The following is a 22,466-nucleotide window of genomic DNA, read 5'->3' on the forward strand; positions in this document are numbered from 1 at the left end:
ACTGAACACTGACTTGGTCTTTCCCCTTACTGTGGCTACTGAGGAGGGTGCTTTATTTTTTGTGGTGGTGCGACGGGCGGCTGAGGGCTTGGACCTTCACTTGCCCTGAGTGGCAGTCAAAACAAATGTCTTGTCAGAGGTGCTTCAGTCGGGAGTTGCCACCTCTGAACCCTTACTCCCATTTAATCAAGCTTTCACTGATGTCCTACTCTGGGCTTGGTAGAAACCCAGCACTGAGGCTCTAGTGCACGAGACAATTACCCACCGTCATTGCTCTGCTCCAGGGGATCTGACTTAAATCACCCAGTACCTCACCCCAGAGAGAATGGTGTGCCAAGCCTCAACTTCCCGAGTGAAATCTGGCAGGTTCCTACCACTCCACTGGGTAAAGAATGCAGGACACCCGATGCCTTCTGTAGGAGGATGTTCTCTTCTGCCAGCCTAGCACTTCGGTCGTGAACAATGTGTTCCTTTTCAGCCAATAAAACCATACTATCTGGCACTCAAGTGCATATGGTGGTAGGGACAGGCAAGCAATAAACTGGATGCTGGAAATTTTAAAAAATTAATTGTGTTACAAGCGTGTGGCCAGTGGAAGGACTCTGGCTGTCCGAAGCAGAACTTTGTCCAAGCTCCACAGAAAGGACGTAGATGTGAAGCTGAGAAGGGATGTGGAGATAGAAAGGCACTGACCAACACGAAGAAAAGAATAAAGAGTGACGTGCGAGCCAACCAATGGTAAGTAAAGGGTGGGCTCTAAGCCACTTTGTAAGATTTTTTTTTTTTTTTAGTTAAGAGGTTTTGTAAGAACGGCGCAAGCGCCGTGTAGGCGAAACCTAATAAAAAGGGGAACATTTAAGTCCTATGCTTTCTTACTCTCTATCATGCACTTATTACTCTAACCCTCAATCCCGAAATTCTTCAGCTTGCCTCTGTTCCCCCACACATCTCTTGTGCCATGCGTGCTGACCAGGTGTCTAAAGCTTCCCTCGGGTGAAATTGTAGCGTTTTGGGGACGGCAGCTTTATCAGCAAGGCTGCTCCATCATTCCCTCTTTCTTACCCTTCCTTGCCTCTCTTGGTCCATCTTTCCATCTCCCTTGACTTCCATGTTTTTGAGGTGGCCCGAAGACCTGTACGAAGATCAAACTCTGCAAAGTGTATGAGAGTGGAATATTGTAGCCACAGGATATACTTTCGGGCTAGCTAGAGTTCAGCTCTAGCAGCATACTTTTGTCTTCGAGTGCTGTTTTGGAAGAAGGGGCGGTCTCGTGCACACCACACCGAAGAGATGTTCTCGAGGCCATCACGTTCGCAAAGCATTGCATGTTTACTTGAACAGAAAGCATGTTGATTTGTCGCGGCCTCATTAAGTGAGATGAATCATTTCAATGCAACAGGGAGGCCGCTCAGAGGACCAGTGGCGTGCTTCTCCTCCTGTATTGTAGTTGCATTAATATAGCGCTTCATATTTGTGAGGAAATGCCTAGGAGCATTAGTGCACGCAAAGGGAGTGTCTGGTGACATGAGTGTGGCATGCAGCTGTGCGCGCTCTGCAACATCCATCTTGGCAGTGGCGCGGAGCCAGATGGGGCAGTGGGGGCGCATTCCAGCAGCAACATAATGGCGCCCGTTTATCAGCGCTATGCCTCTGTGCCGGACTGCGGGAAAAAGATCACAAATATCTGCAGAGCCGGCGCACAAGCCCTTCATTTATGCCTGGTCATTCAGCACGCCAGTCCACGGCATGCCCCCGCCGCAGCCGTACTTGCCTGGCGCGTCAGCCGGCAGTGAGACTGCCAGGTGCCTCGACTCCGCGGTGACCGCGCAGGCGCTTCATCCAGCCGCACTTCATAATCTCCTGGGTGCAGTTGATGGGACTTCCTGTGGCTGGTGTGCGCCCAGCACTGCCCTGGGCGCGCGCACGCCCATTCTGAATACTGAAACACTGAGCCCAACTTCCATCCTCTAAACCGGACCGTCTCCCTACAATGTTACACTAACCGTTACTCACACGATCAGGCTGACCGTGAACCCTCTATACAATCCTAGCAGTGACCCCCTTGCGTTGCGTGCCCCGTGCTGTGAAGTGCCCGATCCCTGGGACTAACCCATGTACTGCCGCCATCTCATTCCTTTACACTAATCCTTTACATTCCCCTAACACGCACCCTTCTACTTATTGTCACCTCTTTGTTTTGCCCTTTAGATTTTATCTAAACTCCCTTCTTTTTTTCTCTATTTTAAACTAATTGCTTTAATACTTTGGGATTTTTCAAACTTTACACCACAGAGGGGGTTCTTGTAGATACTCTGCATATGTACAGTGACAGGTGGGTCGGAAGATAACATGGGAAATGTGTCCATTTCTTGCCATCATAGAAGCTGCTTTTATCAGGCAGGATAGAATATTGCTCAAGATTAACCAGAAAATCTCCAAATAAAATGTAGGAGGTCGTCTACCCCATGCCACATCAGTAACCAATTTATCAAAAGGGCTGCATATTGACTTGGGCCGGCATGGGGGCCAGCAGCCCAAATTAGGGTGAATGGAGGTACGAGAGAAAAACACTGTACTTTGGAGTTGGAAAGCTATTTTGACATGAACCTTCTCTGTGTGGGTCAGTACTGTGTTTGAGACAAGTTCGCAGTGTGAAATATTTAGGCTTTGCTCAGAATAAAGTATTTTGTGGAAACCGGGGAAAGAGACATTTTCTCGCAGTCATGGTGTGATGTAGCACCACCCGCACCAAGTTTTAGGAAGGGCAGATGGCTTAGAGAATCTCTAGGGCAGCCTTAGGAAGAGGCTTTAGTGGCCTCTGCTAGGGAAGGCAATGTGCCGGAGAATCTCTATCAGTTGCGGTGCAGAGACAGTTATTCTCTCAGGGTAAAAGGAAGATCAGAAATAGAAACACAGTTCTTAGTGCCTTTCTTAACACACTAGGACACTGTACAATCAATAGACCACGAAGCGGACAGACACCTCAAATTAGTGGAGAATTGGTTTGTGCCCTGCATCAAGATGTAATGTGTAGATTATTTTTTTCTCCCCTGATTCTTTTATAAAAGAATGAAGCCATGAGGCTCCTGGGGCTGGATCAGGCAAATCCACATGCAAGCCCACTAGCGTGAGACAATTTTACACTGGTACATGACAATTCTGCAATAGTCTTGAAGAGATATTTGCAAACACAAGGAGATGATGGACGGAGCACTGAAACTTTCAGACACTCAACCCAGTCACAGATCTGTGTTGAATCCATCATCATTCATTAGCTCACTTCGCTACCTCAGTTCAGACCCAGCTATATGCAAAGCAGTCTCGATCCTGTGCCTCATGGGAACAATCCAGCTTGAATTGCCAAGCCAGGTCTTCCTTGAACCGGAAACAAGCATCCTGGGACCGGCTTCTGGGTAACACCCTTCATCAGCCAGGCTAACTTGAATCCAGTGGCAAAGTGAGCAAGGGACCCACGTCTGGCATGCCCTGCCAACGTAGGGCGAACAAAGCCCAGTGCTCTCCATGCCACTGGAAAGAAGCTATTCTGGCTGATTAGGGCTGAAAGCCGGAAACCGGTCCTAGGATGCTTGGTTCCAGTCCAGGGAGGACCTCTCCTGGCAGCTCGGGCTGGACTGGTCCCATTGGGTGCAGGATCAAGACTGATTTGCATATGGCTGGATCCAAACTGGAATGGCATGCTGAGCAAAAAACGATGGATTTAGGCCCAGATCTCTGTACTGGGATGAATGTATGACATTGTTCTGCATTCTGTCCATCAATTGTTCTTTTTGAAGAGATATTTGTACCGACCAATCAGTGCAAACCGTCACCTTTGCACTGGTTGTCAAACCAACGTCGCAGCCAAATATCTCAGCACTGTTGCAAAAATTGCCTGTAACCACAATAAATTGAACAGCCAGTGTAATTTATGTGATCTAGATGAAAGGCTATGTGCTTGATAACGTTTATTATTGTGTATCTGTTTAGCCTCTAATTTACCTTGATTAACCTGTGCTTCTAAGGTGGATTTTCCAATACTTTTTTTCGTGAGATTTTAGTAACCTCATTTTTTTATCCATACTTGGTATATCCGTTATTCGCTCTGTTTTCTTTCTTAATTGGGATCATGAGGTATGGCCAATGTGGCGTGGTACTTCTAAGAAGCCAATTTTTTACCTTTGAATGTGAGATTTAGACGGGAGCAAGGCAGTTCCTACGACAGTGTGCAGTAATATTTTGTGATGCTGTTCGTCATGCACTAGTAGTTTTGTCGATCTGCTCTAGATCTCATATCTATCTATATATAATATATGTATATATATTGGGCCAACCTATCTCTTTTCAAGTTGTAAAGCTCCAGCCAACTTCTATGAGGCAGAATGTGTGTTATTGACTGGAGGTACTACCCCAAAACCTTTGAGTACATTAATCCCCACCTTGACTAACTGATTATTTCCCGCTTGCTTTCCATTAACATGACCTGCATGACTGCTGCTGTGCTTTCATCTTAATACCTGCTCACCCGCTAACCTGCTTCTTCTCTTGCTAACTGGCTCCTTGCAGTCCTCCTCTTTGTTAGCAGCTCGGCAGAGCTCGGCAGAAGTACCCAGTGCTGCAGATCTGGTCAGCGCCATAGAAAAGCTGGTCAAAACGAAGATGGTAAGTGTCGAGCCTTAACAGCGGTGGCAAGTCGCCCTTCAGGGCACTGTGCATTTGAAGCCTGCTTTGTTTGCGTTGATCATTGTTTGCAAGCGCTTTCACTGCATTTCTTTCCCTTTAATATTAGTGGATTTCTTCAATACATCAATTGGGATGAACCTAGCCAGAAGTGCTACTTAAGAGCCGATTAACATCTTTGTTGGCAGTCTCTCAGGCCAAGCTATTCAACTTCTTTCTGTGTATTTAGTGGTATGGACACTTCCCTCTTTTCTCTAACCGAAATATAATTCTTAATTAGGTTAGACTGGTTAAGTTTGCTCAAGTGTACTTTTTCGTAGACTCACACTTGTTCGCATACAAGCTTGAAAAACATACAAGTATCACACACTTTTTCTTCCAAAATGTCTTTATTTTTTCTGTCACTGTAACAGGTATTGGTCGCTTCCCTTCCAAAAGAAGATACCTCAGGAGCCTAAGCAGTAAAAGACCCGTGGTTTTTTTAGGGTGCCACACTAACTCTTTGATTTCAGACTGTGTTCAGTAAAAAATGGAGCATTTTAACATCGGAAAATGAAGGGTATTGATCAAAAGTCTTTGCCTTATGGATGCCAACACAAAAAGTAATGAAATTCGTCAAAGCACATTAAAAGCAGGATTTGTCATGCTAAACTAGGCTGGAAAAAAGTGGGTAAAGGAAGAGGCCAATAAAAGCACTATAAGAAAGTAGGGACATGGGGCAGATGGGGAACTCTAAAAATGTGTAGTCAAGGAGACAAGACAGTGTATGGGAGAAAAGTAGCGCTAGAGAGCCTACTCCCCATTAGAACATGAATGAATTTGTACTTGTATAGCGCACTTATACCCTGAGGCGTCTTAGCGCTGTAAGCATGCCACTGTGAAACCCTTCCTGGCTTTTCCCTGTGAAATGCCCACTCCTGGGCACCCCCAAGGTGAAGCCAGGCATCCCAGCGCTGTGGAGATTAAGCAAGCTATTGCCCAGAGTTGCAGAGTGGGACCCATAATTAGAATAGACACCGAGGCGAGAATTATCAGGTCCGAGGAAATTGAGCCCAAGAGCCGCAGAGGCGGGAATTGAACTCTGGTCTCAGGCCAGACCTCTGCATCAGGGTCTGCCGCTCTAACCATTGAGCTACACTTCAACATGGTGCAGTGACATCTCTCTATTTGTTTTAAATAAAGGAAAAGACAATCGTTTTGTCTCTTCATTGTCATTGTTTTATCATAGAGCCTTCGACATTGTAGTTACACTGACTGACTTTCACAGTGGTGAGACAGTTTTACTAAGTTATGGGGGTCACCTCCACAAGAATGGTTGATGTTAATGGATTGTTTATGCTGGTTCTGCCTCTGTCGTCTTTGATAAAACCAACTAAAAGGGTATCGTTGTCTTCGGGGCTGAAGACTGTTGGCATAATCAAGATGGCATATTTGATATGAGCAACAATGACACCCGTCTGGTGTAGAGTGAGTGCCACAGAGGTTGATGGCTTCACCGATACAATACACCATTAGAAGGTGGGCTTGCTGGTTGTTTAGGGACCTCTACCTGAGTTATAAACTGAGCCAATGCAAAGGCCTATTACAAAGAACAGCATCTTTAAGAACTGATGCAGTGTGACGCAGTAGGCCTGTAAGGCTATTACAACATTCCACTCACTGACAAATTAGAGAACGAGAACTGAAAGCAAGACTTTTGAATGTTAGAGCCGAAGGTCTATGTCCGCCATCATTGGCCCTCACCCACTGTCTTTAATGGAGCTCTCAGCGTTCCAGAGTTCTAAATTTCATAAAAGGACGCTAAACAATTCGGGTTTGTTGTGTGGCCCATGTTTCTACCAACATGCTGACTTTACAGCGTCCAGCAGCCAACCTGAAAATGTCCCAGACAGCCCAGGTAATCAAGAGATCAGGAAGCAGGCTAGAGCTGGTCGTTCTGATTACAGGAGGATCCTTTTTTTTTGTACCTGTCTATACTCTCTTTCCAGTGCTTTGCAAAATAGGACTACTGTTCTTTTTTGGATGTGTCATAACTGCCTGGTAAACGAGAGTAGGTGGTGGTGAAAGTGTATCCCCGAGGGTCAAGCTACTTCATTGCATGAGGTGACCTGCACATTATTAAGCTTACCCTGCTGGGTGTTTGAAGACCGGATAGACAAACATGAGTATCGTACTTCTGGTGCAGACTAGCTATGCGGCAAACTGGAGGCAGGACAGTACCTCACAGATAATCAGATAATAAGGGAGTATTTTCAAGGTAGATATTATGGTAAAATTAGTGTATAATTTGTTCCAAATAAAGAAAAAGTGCAGATGGTCAAACTTATTTATTTATTTATTTATTTATTTTTTGTACGAGCCTGCCACCAATGCTGCCAAATAACAGATTGCTGAATACCAAGGTTGCCAAGTATTGTTTCCATCTCATGACTCTTGCACCTCCCTATAATTGTGTCTTTCTCGGAGTCTTGATCTCCTTTCGAGGGCTGCTTTCTCCAGTTGTCACTGATTTCCTATCTTTATCCCTTTTCTCTCTCACTCCTTCTCTCACTTTTGTTCTTGGTCAAAGTAACCTCTCACCTTAGTGCACAAACTCTCTTCATTGGTTGTTACCAACTGAACTGCAGCTAATCCTGTAGCAAATTCTGAGCTTAACAGTGCATTTTGGCCTGCGCTTAAGATAATATAATTACATTTCATTCTTTGCAAATGCATCTCTTTGGATGCCAATTTCTTTGAGTTATTATTAGAAATATCGCCATGAGTCCATAAAGTTTATGAATGTGAATGACAGCAATAAGCGTACTCCAATCAAATTGTGATATGATTAAATTACAATCTGTAAAGGTCCATACATTTTTCTTGCAAACCGAGGAAACCCCGACACTTTCTCATCTTGGCCCATTACATTTATATCATTGTATAGTGTGATGTGTGCTATTGTGCTCTACATGGCAATTTCACTGTCATGTGAGGGGACTTAATTAAAAAATACTGAACTCAGTACACATGCATCTTAACAGTAATAACACTTCCAAACATCATTGAGGACAAGACTGCCTATTTGGTGTTCACCTAGATAACTCTTAAATGACTTAGAATTGTGCTACACGGACAAATTATAATTTGTCGAATAATGGTTTATTGAAGGTTAGTGACGAATTGGCAACTTTCGTGACATGGACTGGACGCTTTGAAGGACGCGACCTGCTTATTCCGAAATTGGAATGGAAAACTGACCCTTTTGCGAAGAACTCATTCATCGCAGTGTTTTAAGCAGTTTCACAATTATATTTCTATGTTGTCTATGGGCATCCGCTGTTTGCCACAGATGTAACCAAAACTTCTTCACACAGATAGACGTAGGATATTCAGAGCACACAAGGTAAATCATTAACACATGCACTTTATGCCGTGTCAGGATGTTTATGGGTGTGAGTCTTAAACTACCTTCAGAATGCCTCTCGGCATAGAGGGGGAGGAGCAGCAGGACAAGACCAGAGCATGGACACAGCTAACACTAGGGCAGCACGTGCAGGAGCACAGGGGCCCAGGTTTACAATTAGCACACCGTAATGGCGCACTCCAGTTATGGTTGTCTTTAAATACCCAAATAGGGGTGAGGGAAGGCATTTTGTTTTGTGCTTGCATTAGGGCCCATGCGACCATTGCTGCTCAATTTAGAAGGGAACCCAGTGTCGTGGCAAGTTGTCTTCAAAGCAGTATTGAAAACTGTAGGGACATCACTGGAATGAGGGAGTACCGCGGGCTTTCATACATTTCACTTAGCATGTTCTCCAGACGCATCCTGAAAACTGTAGCCTTGCTCTCTGCCTCTGCCTAAAATATCTGAAAGAGACACGTTAGTGATAGATTCCTTACCATAGAATATCCCCAGGCGTCAGGCTGGATCCGGAAAATTTTGCGTAGCAATACCCCTGCGCGCCGGCAGGCGTTGTCCGCGTCCACGTCGTTAGCGCAGGAATTACGTCGTCAGGGTACTTAGACGCCACCCATGCGCGCTGACATCAGTTCTTCTTTTTTCCACGCCAGTTAGCGCAGATCCGGAGAAGCTCTACTCCTTAGTCTTTTTTGACTAAACTTTTTGATCTTTTTGATCATTTCTCTACTCGAGTCTTCGACTCCAACGGTGCCACTAGGGATGCCCGGGTTCAAACCCTGTTCCAAGTGTGACAGACTGATGTCGGTTACCGACCCCCATCGCCGTTGCCTCAAGTGTTTAGGCCTCGACCACGACAACCGCACCTGCTCCGACTGCCGGGCCCTGACGTCTAAAGCTAGGCGGGAGCGGTCCCGCAAGCGACTGGAACTCCGGCAGTCGGCCCCGCGCCGCTCCAGGTCCCGGTCCCACAAGAGGTCGAGGGACTGGTCGCGGGGTCGGAGCCCTCGCAGCTCCGGGAGTGGACATCGGTCGTCAGGATCCAAGTCCTCAGGTAAGAGGCATGAGAGGTTGGAGAGACATCGTTCCTCCGACCCACCCTGACGCTCTCCGACAGAGTCGCGGACGTCGCCACCTGCCCCACACCTTCGGGTCCCTGGGCATTGCGCGACGCCTGAGGAGATCGCGCGGTACCTCATGGCCATGAGGTCTCTCCATCCTCAGCCGGGTTCCGTGGCACCTCCGGGCCTAGCGGGTCGGGTGCTTCGGCCCTGGCGACTTCGGTCCCGGCGCCGCAGGCCCTCCCTGGATCCGGATCCGGGTCATCGCCAGTCGACCTCGCCGGCCCTGCGGGTGTCGCCCCCGGCGCCTTCTATGGACGCCGTCCCCGATCCTACCCCGGTCCAGTTCCGGCGCCGCTCTCGACGGCATTTGAAGATTTCTATTTCCATGAACCGGCCCCATCTGTTGACCCTGAACTACAGGAGATGGGTGACGAGGGTGATTGGGAGGGGTTTGAGGACCCTCTGGCACGGGAGTGCCGGTGTCAACAGGACTGGACATATGAGCTTGGGGAGGCCAGTGGACTTGACACTTCGCCAGACACTGGATTTGTCTCCCCTCCCACCGTGGCTACGGAGGAGGGGGGCTGCTTATAGTGTAGAGTTGACGCGGGCGGCCAAAGCCTTAAACTTTGAGCTCCCTGTCGCGGCCGTGAGGGCTAACCTCCTCTCGGAGGTCCTAAAACCGCAGTCAAGCTCCAATGAGCCTCTACTGTCGTTTAATGAGGCCTTGTGTGACGTTCTTGTGGGCACTTGGTCCAAGCCCGCCACAGGTCCGCCTGTGGATAGGAACGTGATTCAGAAAAGGGGGTGGTGATGAACAGAGTGTCTGAATTAAGCAGACCACTCTTACCCAGTCCAAAGATCCGGGCTTGATCCATCACCGTTTTTTAGCTCACTGCACCATCCCAGCTCAAACTTGGCTATATGCAAATTAGTCTGACCCTGGCCCAGTGCATCATGGGAACAGGGCAGACCAAACTACCAAGCCAATTCTTATACTAGGAAGGAAACAAGCTACCGGGGACCGGTTTCTGGCATTTCAGCCGTCTTCGGCCCGGCTTGCTTGAATCCTGATGGTGCAATGAGCAAGGGACTCACATCTGAGTATACCCTTCCACGCTTATGGTGGACAAAAATGATTCAGAAAAGGGGGTGGTGATGAACAGTGTCTGAATTAAGCAGACCACTCTTACCCAGTCCAAAGATCAGGGCTTGATCCATCACCGTTTTTTAGCTCACTGCACCATCCCAGCTCAGAACTTGGCTATATGCAAATTAGTCTGACCCTGGCCCAGTGCATCATGGGAACAGGGCAGACCAAACTACCAAGCCAATTCTTATACTAGGAAGGAAACAAGCTACCGGGGACTGGTTTCTGGCATTTCAGCCGTCTTCGGCCCGGCTAGCTTGAATCCTGATGGTGCAATGAGCAAGGGACTCACATCTGAGTATACCCTTCCACGCTTATGGTGGACAAAAATGATTCAGAAAAGGGGGTGGTGATGAACAGAGTGTCTGAATTAAGCAGACCACTCTTACCCAGTCCAAAGATCAGGGCTTGATCTATCACCGTTTTGTAGCTGTGGATAGGAACGTGGCCAGACACTACCGCCCGGCCCCGGGCGACCCTTGCTTTTTGTCGACCCATCCCACCCCATCCCACCCCCGAGAGCCTGGTCATCCAGGCCTCCACTTCCCAGACCGCATTCCCGACGGCTCAGCCCGATCTGGAATCCAAGAGGTATGAACAGTTCGGGAAGAAGGTGTTCTCGTCCCTGAGTTTGGGACTGCGGTCAGTCAACACTGCATGCCTCTTGGGCCTCTACACCCACACCCTGTGGGACACGGTCATGGACGTGCTGCCACAATGCCCGGAGGAGGCCCGGGTAAAACTCACCCAAACCCTTGCGGAGGGTCGAGATGCAGCGCGGTATTCCATCCGGTGTGGGCTGGATACCACGGACTCACTGGGCAGGGCGCTGGCAACGATGGTGGCGGTTCGACGCCACGCCTGGTTGAGGTCCGCCAACTTTTCGGCTGATGTCCAGGCCACTCTTCTGGAGATGCCGTTCGATGACCGTCGTCTCTTTGGCGACAAGGCAGACCATGCGCTTGAGCGTTTTAAGTACTGCAGGGCTACGGCCAAGTCGTGGGCCTCTTGGCCCCACGCCAGCAAACGGGTGCCTTCCGCTCCTTTCATGGCCACGGAAGGGGCGCCCCCACACGTTCTGCTAGCCACCTGCCGCAGAATGTTCAACAGCGCTGTGGCGGCCGTGGAAACCGCCGTAGCGGAGGTCGGGGACAACGGCGAGGCCAGTCCACACCTTCCCCCACAGCACCTGCCTCAAAACCCTCCTAGTCCGTGCTTTCAGGCCCATGTGATTTCAGGCCCATGTGACGACAGTGGGGGGGCAGGGTTCGCCATCACCTCTTCCACTGGCGCACTGTCACATCGGACGGGTGGGTGCTGCAAATCGTCCGAAGGGGCTACTCCCTCCCCTTCGAGGCGACCCCTCCAGCCATGCCACCGCAATTCCACTGCGTGTCGGGGGATCACTTGCAACTTCTGCAAGAGGAAGTCACGGCCCTCTTGGCTAAGGGGGCCATCGAGCGCGTTCCTAGACGGAAGTAGGGTGTGGTTGTTACTCCCACTACTTTCTGGTACCCAAGAAGGGCAAAGGGGGCCTGCGCCCTTTCTTGGACCTGCGGAACGTCAACGGCTTCCTCGGAAAGGAGAAGTTCAAGATGCTGACTCTGGCTCAGGTCTTAGCTGCCCTGGACCCCGGAGACTGGATGGTAGCGTTGAACTTGCAGGACACTTATTTTCACATCCCCGTCCTGCCGGCCCACCAGCGTTGCCTCCGGTTCATGGTAGACCACGAGCACTTTCAATTTACCGCGCTCCCCTTTGGCCTTACCAGCGCCCCATGGGTGTTCACGAAAGTGATGGCGGTGGTCGCAGCTCATCTGCGCAGGTTAGGGGTGTCAGTCTTCCCCTACCTCGACGACTGATTGTTGAAGGCGGGCTCGCCCCCAGACAGTCGTCAGCCACCTCCAGACTATGGCCGATCTCCTGCACCTGCTGGGGTTCCCCATCAACGTGCCGAAGTCAAACCTGTTTCCCTCTCAGAAGCTCCTCTTCATCGGAGCGGTTCTGGACTTGGCGCAGTTTCGGGTTGATCCTCCCGAACAGCGGGTTCAGGATATTCAGGCTCTGATTCCAATCTTTCAGCCTGTATCCCGGGTCTCGGTCAGGTTGACGCTGCGGCTTCTGGGGCTGATGGCCGCCTTCATCCTTCTGGTGCATCACGCCCGGTGGCGGATGCGGGCTCTGCAGTGGGACTTGAAGTTTCAGTGGGCCCAGCATCAGGGCAGCTTATCCGACCATGTCTTGATCTCGGAGGGCACTGCAAGACGGTTGCAGTGGTGGCTCACGGACCGCGATTGGGTCAGTGGCAGATTCCTCTCCCTACCCCACCCGGAGCATGTAGTTGTGATGGACGCGTCCCTCCTGGGCTGGGGGGGCCACATGGGAGAGGCGGAGATTAGAGGTCTCTGGTCTCTGGCGGAGTCCCAGCTCCACATCAACCTTTTGGAGCTGCGGGCGATCCGAGTTGCACTGAAGGCATTCCTCCCCTCTGTCCGGGGGAGTGTAGTGCAGGTGTTCACGAACAACACCACCGCCATGTGGTACTGTAACAAACAAGGCGGGGTGAGGTCGTGGACCCTATGCCAGGAGGCTCTGCACCTCTGGCAGTGGCTGGAACATCAGGGCGTGACCCTGGTGGTTCAACACCTGGCAGGTTCCCTGAACGCCAGGGCGGACAACTCAGCCGTCGGTGCATGATGGATCACGAATGGCGTCTGAACTCGGATGTGGCGCAAGGCCTCTTTCAGCAGTGGGGAGCGCCTTAGTTAGATCTATTCGCCACAGAAGAGAACGCGCAATGTCATCAGTTCTGCGCATTGGAATTTCCAAGGCGGCACTTGCTCGGAGACGCTTTTCGTCGCAAGTGGAGTTGCGGTCTATTGTACGCCTTTCCGCCTATACCACTTCTGCCCAGAGTGCTGAAGATCAGGTGCGACCGGGCCCAGGTTATTCTTGTGGCTCCGGACTGGGCATGAAGATACTGGTATCCCGAGCTACTCAGCATGTCAGTCGATCCCCTGATTCGTCTGCCTCTTCAGGAGGACCTTCTGTCGCAGCAGCAGGGGACGGTCCTCCACCCGAACCTGTCCAGTCTCCACCTACAAGCTTGGAGATTGAGCGGCGACAGTTGAGGCCATTTGACTTGCCTCCCGAAGTCTGTAATGTCATTCTGGCAGCCACGCGTCCCTCCACAAAGTCGGTATACGCCTGCAGGTGGAACAGATTTGTGGCATGGTGCACCGCAAAGGCTGTGGATCCACTCTCTGCACCCCTTTCTGAGGTTCTCCTCTTCCTTCTTTCTCTTGCCCAGCAGGGCTCTGCTCTGGGCACTATCGAGGGCTACCTTTCTGCCCTTTCCGCCTTCTTAAGGCTGCCTGATCAGCCTTCCTTGTTCAAGTCCCCGATTGTAAATGGGTTTTTGAAGGGCATCACACACATGTTTCCTCCTGTTCCTTTCGTGATGCCCCAGTGGGACTCGAATCTTGTACTTACCTACCTAATGTGTGCTCCTTTTGAGCCGCTCCATAACTGTCCTCTCCGTCTTCTTACTTTGAAGACTGCTTTCCTGGTTGCCATCACCTCTGCCAGGAGAGTAAGTGAGCTCTAGGCCCTTTCTTCCACACCTCCTTTCCTCTGTCCATCCGGACAAGGTTGTGTTGCGGACGAGACCCTCTTTCCTGCCCAAGGTTGTCACGGCCTTCCACATCAGGCAGTCCATTACCTTGCCCACCTTCCTTCCGCCTCCGCATCCCTCTAAAGAGGAAGAGAGGCTCCACCGTCTGGACCCAAAACGTGCGCTCTCTTACTATCTGGATCGCACACGCCAGCTCCGGGTGGATGACCAACTCTTTGTTGGTTACGTGGGCGCTAAGAAGGGAAAGGCGGTGCACAAGCTGACCATCTCGTGGTGGATCGTCTTGTGTATCCAGGCGTGTTACTCCTTGGCTAAGAAGGAACCCCCTGGACTAAGGGCTCATTCCACTCGGGCCAAGGCGACTACCACTGCCCTGGCCCGAGGATTGCCCTTGCAGGACATTTGCCAGGCAGCTACGTGGGCCTCGCTGCACACGTTTGCAAGACACTATTGCCTGGACAGCCAAGTCCAGAGGGGTGGCTTCTTTGGTCGTTCTGTCCTCCAGGACTTTCTGGGGTGATAATTGGTTCGCAGACCCACCACCGGGGTTGGTATTGCTGGGGTATCTATTCTAAAGTAAGGAATCTATTAGTAATGTGTCTCTTTCAGATGCACAAGTTACTACTTGTGTAACGATATATCTGTAAGAGACATTAGTTAGTGATAGATTCCTTACCGACCCGCCCATCCTCCCCGTTCTGCGAACAGATATCTAGGTTTACGGTCATCCCATTTCAGGGCCCTAGTTTCATGGCACCAGTGTTGGTTCTATCATGGCTCTGTGTATCTGGCGCGGAAAAGCTGTGTATCAGAACTGACGTCAGCGCGCATGGGCGGTGTCTAAGTACTCCGTCATTCCGGCGCTAACGACGCAGACGACGCCTGCCGGCGCGCAGGAGTATTGCTGCGCAAAATTTTCCGGATCCAGTCTGACGCCTGGGGATATTATAAGGTAAGGAATCTATCACTAACTAATGTCTCTTACTGATATATCGTTACACAAGTAGTAACTTGTGCTTATAGGGCCTTATTCCAAATCACCCATTTTCTGAGGATGTAGTAACGCACCCAGTAAATACCGATGTAACCAGGTGAAGTATTTACCACCCCACCTTCTGCACTCCAAAATAGGGGTTGGTGCCATGGTACAGCTTGTTTTCCCCTACAATGCAGTGTGTAACTCTGAGTGTTTGTGTATTTTCGTGTGGAGTGCTGCATTTTCATTTATTTAATATTGCACCAGTTGGAATCCAGGTTCAGTGCAAACTTCAGTTGGCGCCCTAATCAGTGAGAATGAAACCACATCGCACACCATGGGGTGAATCGGGAAGAGCTATTATCACTTTCTTTGTTGCTTCAGGGCCTGGGGTTTCTATGAGCTTTGACCTTTCAGGCTTTGAGGCGAAGTGCTGAGGGCCGGACCCGGCACCCTCTATTGTTAGAGTAAGCAGCCATCTCCTGGTATGCCCAGATGCCACCGCTTCGACTGGTATCTTGACCTCAGGTGGCAGGCCATCTCGTGGCCTACCTGCTCTGAGAAGTGAACCAGCTAGCTCTAGGGAAGAAGACAGAATAACGCCACTCACCTCGGAGTGAGATTGGCAGTGTGCCATGGGTGTGGTGGAAGCAGCGAGGCATGTTCCCTGCCACTTGATGTCAGGCAAGTGGCACTGGCCGGGTGCAGCTGCTTGCAGGGTGCACCGTAGATGTTTATATCAGAATGCAGTGTCTTCTGTCCTCACCACGAGGCAACCATAGGAGTAATAACCCCCATTGGAAGAAAAAAGACGGCTGACAGCTGGGCTGTTAAAAGAAGTCAGGAAGAACCTGTCCAGGATTGAGACTACAGGACGACGAAGTGGAAATTCCAAGTATGGTGCAATGAAGGATCAATGGGGAGGAAATATTGCTAAATGGGCACGTTGCAGCGGTATATAACTGCTAAAGCCCGCTGCAAAACATCGTGGTAGCAGAACACAAACCCAAGAATGAAGTAAAAAGTGATCCCTGTTCCAATAAAGCTGCAGTGCCATAACAAATGGTAGAATGGAACTATACAAATGTTCATCACAACCTGTGCCATGTGTAAGTACTGTTCTTGTGTTGCTTTGCCTTGTAGTTCAGTGGGAGAAAAATAACCTTGCTAGACCCAGCAGGCATTGCTTCCTGCAATTTACACAAATGCAGGTGTAAAGCACACTTTAAGCCCGTGGGTAACTTTTATGCTAAATAGCAGATGCTTTTTGTTACCAAACACAGTGGTACTCATTTTATCAACCTCAGAAGGATAAACGGCTGAGTGCTCCCGCTGGCATTCAATGCAGTGACCATACAGTCAAACGCAGCTTCATGGAAAGGACAAATTAGTTCACTGAGCCACCAGACCTGGTCTGACACACTAGCTCGGGTCTTGGGATCTAGCCAGCGAGCATCTTAACGACAAGCAGGGACTCCAAAGCCTAGGACTTGCATCGTCTTGCAAAGCACTTTACTGTGGACTCGCTCTAAGCACGCAAGATTCTGCAGGATGAATGAGCAAGGTAGACTTGTGAAGTGAAAAGCTGCAAACTGAATTGCTTCTGAGGGCAATAGAATGGTTCATTTGTTTTGCCTATTGCATTCAATACTGACCTATAGCTTGGCCGAAAAATCATTTCCTCTTAGATATGATCGGCCCAGCGGTGCACAATTCTACTCTAGGTACCACAATTGGAACCTAGGCCTAAATGTATTATTACACCGGTCAGACACTGGTGACAATTAGCAGTCTATGCGCCAATAGGCCTGCTCATAGTATTCCAAATCACAGCAGGTTGAAATTTGACCTACGACATTAATATTCAAGATGCATGTTTGCAAATTGTGATTCATTCTGATTAGACGCAATCACAAGGGTGGTGGCCTGTAAGAGTCTGCATACCACCATTTAAATAAGGAAGGGGTTTAAAGGGGACTCCTTCCCTTTTGCAAATGAGTTTGTACTCCAACTTGTGTGACGATAACATTTTAGTGGTCTGCTCCTGGAATTACGGTTGAGAACAATTGATTCACTGCATACGGATTCGGAATTTGGAATCTTTGCCCACAACATACCCCCTCCAAATTTCAAATCCGTATCCATTCCCAGTCTTATTTTAGGAGCTCAGTAAAATTTTACAGACTCCTAAAATTGGATTTCTAGATTGCAAAAAACATTTTTAGCATTCACAAGCTCCAATCTAGAGTCTTTTCATCTGAAAAAATGGTTGATACATCTGGCGCCTAGTCCTCCTGGTTCTAAGGTCTGCCACAGATAGGATAAACATCACTGTATAGAATATCTTCTTGCAGATGTTTACACTGTATATACAAGTAACAATGAACCACAGAGCTTTACAAAGACTATTACGGCTGTTTCTTTTTCTAAGTACGTCGAAGCTTCAGAAGAACATCGAAATGTACCACAAGTTATTTAAAACTAATATGGACACAGACTCTGTAACCAACTCTCAAAGAAGCCTGCTGTTATCATCTGACCTTCCGCCCGTTATACGCAAGTGACCGTCCTCTTTTTATCCTACTGTTTAAGTTTACAACCTGGCAAGGACAACTCAGCCTTCTATCCTTCCAAGGCTGGTAATGTGAGTACCATCAAACTGGGTAATAGTAACACGTTCTGTGTGCAGTGCTTTGAGATGACAAAAATCGATGTGTGAAGCACTATATAAAAAAGTAAATTTCTGGTTGTGGTGACGTCATAACAATTGAAGAACATTGCAATGAGGTAGTTCACAAAGCCGACCAGAACACAATAAAGATGATGCTTCCGCTGTTGACCACGAAGTAATATCACTGTACGAGCATCATCCTGCCAAGTAGGCCACAACTGATAGTTTAGTGTAGTGTCCATAGCTGAGGCAGGAACAGAGTTCTCTTCTCAGAATTTCACATGGTGCTTGCTCTCTACAATAGACATTTTAGTTGATGGGTCCATGCAATTGTGACTCCATATTCCCTTCCTATGTTTCTTCTCCAAATCACTGTAATATACAGGTTTAATCCCAGTTGGTGTTCGATCTCCCGCAGCATCCTGTGTGTGGGGATGCACTGAACAGTCCGGGACGCGCGCCCCTCTTCCGTGTTCAGGACACGGGGCCCATTCACACCGGAGGCCCTCTCTCCCCGACCCGCTCAGTACCGCGGGCGAGGGCCCCAGTCCTGAGCCCGTTCAAGTCTTTGCTTCAGACCCCCTGCCCTGTCCGGGGCATAGCTGCTTCTGGATTCATTTAGTACACTGGTGCCTCCAGGCGAGGGGACCAGATGGGGTCGGTGTCCCAGCGCGCATTTGCCCTTGTCCCCGTTTGGACCCCCACCCCGCAACTGTGGAATCGCTGCCATTGCTGAGTGGCAACACAGGAAACAAACCTCCAACTCCCTCCACACCCCAACACTCATTTCTTAAGACACGACGGACCGCCTCTCTCATGTCGGAAAGCTGGACTGACTGCATTCCAGGCCTGCACGGTGCGCCGGGAATCCCTCAGTACGTGGGGTGCTTTCGCAACGACTGTACTTCTTTCGGTAACTCCCGTGAGATCCGGAGTTTCCCTGGTCGCATTGGTGGTGTTCTCCCCTTCTGGCTCCATACAATATGCCCCGGGGTGAGGAAAGACACGGCCTTGCCTCTAGATTCATGATGGCAGCGCCAACCTGACGATCAAAACAGCAGATATTGTGTGCATACCGAGGCTGTTTGCTGTTCATTCCGATTGTAATCTGCGACTTCTCTTGCACCACGTCTGTCATCATGTGATTTCGTAGTGTCTTTCTGACACACATTCTACACCTCACAGAACATCACCAACAGTGCTCACTTGGAAGAAAAAAGCGCAGGCCGCGTGCTTTTACTTCGGACCCACAGAATGATGGTGCTGCTGGATGCCTTGGTTGCCTCTCCTTCAATCTGCGCTATGCCTGCCCCTCCCAGCTCTGTACACTTCCTGCCTCTTTTCCCCACTTTTGGAGGTTCATTTCATCTCTACATTTTCCCCTTTGTTTCGTAGTGAGTCCCTGTGTCTATCGCCTAAGGTACCCTCCCAAATTAAGCACCTTCGTCACATATAGCAATGTTCAATAAATTCGTCTGTTTGGTTCCAACACCCCGGTCTCAGGGTACCAAGAAATACTGCCTGAAAGGAGAGATGCGATGGTACCCTACTTTTCAGTGCTTTCTCACTGCTTTCCCCCTCTCTTCAGATAAGTGAGAACCGGCAGCAGGGCATGTTTTCTAAAACTTTACTTACTTCTATTTAACCGGATGACCCGCATACATGAGGTATATGTTGGGAGCAAAGCAAACTAAATGGCTTTTCATAAAATACCCTTTATTTTATATAGCACTTGCTCCCATGCAGTACTGTACTCTTTTTCAACTCCTTTACCATCTTTGAAACTTGGAAGGATGAAAGGCTGATTTGGCCCAGGATCTGCAAATGACATACTCTTTGTGCATGCAAGTGCTCGATTCACTAAAGGGAAGTGAGCGAATGACAAAACGAAATCATTTTGTTATGCTCTTTTAGGTGTACTGTTCACCAGGAAGTAATTTCACTGTACATACATACTTGCAATTAGTTAGCAATGGATTTTTTGTATAATATCCATAGCTTAGGCAGACACAGAGCTATTGTCGCAGAATTCCCCCTTGTACTTGCTTTCTACCATAGACATTTAATTCCAAGGTGGATCAGGCAAGCAATGTGAATAGTCCTGTGTTAATAAAAAAATAATTCTCTGAAGCAAGGTCCATGCCAAACAAAAGGGCAGTGTTAGTACAAACAATAGCCCTCAGATGGGCACATGGATTTGTACTTGTGGCAACTACCCCAGCAGACGTCCATGAACTGCTGCTCAGCATCTAAGATGCCAATTTCTTATGTCTACAATTGAGTAAAAGTCAGAGAGATAAAGATGTGGTTAAACGACCAGAGCTGCCGACTTTGGTACTGGGGCAACCAGGTTCGAGATTATGGGCAAATCATGTATTCTCCCCTTGCCCTCAAAAAAATAATACATACATGTGACCTGGTGTAGTGTGACTGGTGCACTTTGGGTGGAGTTTGCACCACATAAAACGGCTAAAAAATAAAAAAGGAGTTGTTAAGGGGAGGGGTGTGGCACCGCGGCCAGGGTGACTGACGCTGGAATCTGGGGATCACGGTTCGATCACCTGCTCCGGCGGCAGGTTAGCCCAGCACCATGTGACTCTGGGCAATAGCTTGCTTAATCTTCCCGACGGCCCTCAGAGCCTAGAGACCCTTACGGGTGTGTGTTTGTGCTCCACAAATGTGGATTACTATTATTATTAAGGTAGTAGGCATGGACATTTTGGAAAAGTAATATTCGCTAAACATGTTCACATTAGTGAGCTTTTAGGGGGGAAAAAAATAGCGGGTGGGGTTTTAGTACTGTGCCCCATATAGCTGAGGATTAAGACAAGAAAAGTAAATATAATTTTATTCGATCAAAAATATGATCATTTACATTGTGAAAAGAAACAATTCGTAAGCATAAAAAAAGTTAACATTTTACATTGCAATACATCATAAAAGATTATATTTAAAAAACAAGCTATCACGGCATTTAGCAGTACTACAATTTTGCATTGAGTCCAGCTCTTGCCTTATAAGTTGGAGTAGGCTTATTTCCATGCTCCTCAGTAAGTTTGTTAATACAATTCATGGTTCTACTCCCTAAGAGAAAATTGGTGTGAATTTTCATATCAAATTCTCAAACATTTTAAATATTTTTTGACCTCTTCCACCAGGCAAAGAGCAATAATCTCGGGATTGCAAATACTAGCCACCTTGTGGTAACTGACCTAAAAAATACGTAAAGCTTCACTAGAGCGTGTAAAAGAGAATAAACGGCAGGCTGAAATTCTCCAGGTTTTCCGAAGGTTTACCGTAGGTCAACATAAAAGGGGCAGAAGAAAAGAAAGTGAACATGGGTCTCGGGTTAAGTAAATAATCTCCACGAATGTTACTGCTACCGAGGAGTGCTGTATAATATGTGCTGTTTGTGCTATTTTCCATGCGTCATTTTGACTAGGCAAATAAGATAACTGTTAACTTTCTGTGCAAATGAGATGAAAATGATCATTGCATATTCAAGTAGGGATGGCATTATTCAAATGCCTTGGCTTCAGTGCTTTAAATGGGCCTGTACTCACTGGTACGGAGTACCAGCACTTTTCATTTTTTTCCACTCTGAGTACCAGCACTTCTCTGCTGCCAGAGAGTACCGGTACTTGTTAAGGGTTGGCTCCGGATTGCTTTGGCTCACGCGCACGAACGAGGCTGTCTGACAGCAGCTAAAGCGTCTCTAGCCCAAGCTGAGCCACCTCTAAACAATTCAGCATGGTTCATCTGCATAATGTCCGGTGTTGACCACCACGCTGTGTTTGACAGAACAGGGTCCATTCAGGCCCTATGCTGTCAATCACATTCACACCATGGTGTGCATTTGTGCACACACTCGAATCCAGGCATCCCGCTGACAGCAGCAATTAAAAAGTCATGGGAGATAAGGGGTGTAAAATGGCCTTTATCCCACCTGAGTCTTTTGTGTGAGTGTCTGCTTGTGTCTGGGTGTTTGCCTGCTTGTGTGCACATGTTTGTGTGTGTGTGTGTGTGAGAAAAGCGAGAGAAAGAGGGAGAGAATCCAGACACTAGGGAGGTATTTTAAAGGACATTCTTGGAATGTTTTGTGCGAGCATTGCTGCTTGTTTCTGTGGGTGCACACTCAAGAATATAGAAGTATTCGGCCACTTAGAAGTGTCCTATATGTCTTGTCCTTAGCCCCGCCCACTAGCTACATTCCTAGCTCATTGTAAGAGTACTTGTACTTATTTATTTCCCATTTAAAGCACTGCTTGGTTTGTTACCAAGACAGTCCCCCAGCAATACAATGGAAAAGTAAGCATACCTTTGGTTTACTCTGTGGCCAAGTTTGAAATCGATGTGTGTTAGGAGTGCTGGTTTGGATAGTTGGTGGGCTTTGTGTTGAGGGCGGAGGATGACTTCTCTGGAAGACTAGGGTGTGGCTTCCTGAAATTTCGGCTGGGACTTTGGATGTTTAGAAAGGAGGGAGAGGGAAACCTGAGAGCGGATAGCGCTGGAAATGGGAAGGTTGTGGGATTGTTTGTTGAAGGAAACTGATAGCTGGTAAGCAGGAGGACAAGGACCTCATGAGCCAGTGTTGGGAAATAACTAGACTTTATATTTTGTGGTACGGAGTAGTAGAGGAATTCGAGGGGGCCACACATTAGCCTTTACAAGCAAAGGGCCTGCTGACAAGTTGTACGATGGCAGGAATTCCTGGATCTGGCAAGGAATTTCTTCACTTCACCGTGTGATTGGAGTCTCCAGAATGGGGGCCAGCCATGCAGGTTAAGGGATAGGCCCTTTTCTGCGTGGTTATCCCCAATTTCAGGTAATTGTTTGCTCCCGTTAACCACTTGTTACAAGCACATGCTAAATCGGATTGGGAGGGTCTCTTGCA

At 48.5% G+C, this 22,466-nt stretch overlaps 1 protein-coding gene across 8 annotated transcripts in view; it reads left to right on the forward strand.

The window, feature by feature from the left end:
- KALRN (kalirin RhoGEF kinase) overlaps positions 1 to 22,466 on the forward strand; it is a 1,626,736-nt gene that overhangs the window by 1,350,247 nt on the left and 254,023 nt on the right. For 4 of the 8 annotated variants that reach the window (XM_086957084.1, XM_086957086.1, XM_086957085.1 and 1 more), the window contains one exon: positions 4,564 to 4,659. The exons of the other annotated variants lie outside the window; for them this stretch is intronic. In XM_086957084.1, the coding sequence (XP_086813210.1) occupies positions 4,564 to 4,659 (96 nt within the window). The remainder of the gene's footprint in view (positions 1 to 4,563; positions 4,660 to 22,466) is intronic. 8 annotated transcript variants of the gene reach the window in all.

This window comes from Lissotriton vulgaris, chromosome 2_1 (genome assembly GCF_964263255.1).
Source record: "Lissotriton vulgaris chromosome 2_1, aLisVul1.2, whole genome shotgun sequence".
In the NCBI taxonomy this organism is placed as follows: Eukaryota; Metazoa; Chordata; class Amphibia; order Caudata; family Salamandridae; genus Lissotriton; species Lissotriton vulgaris.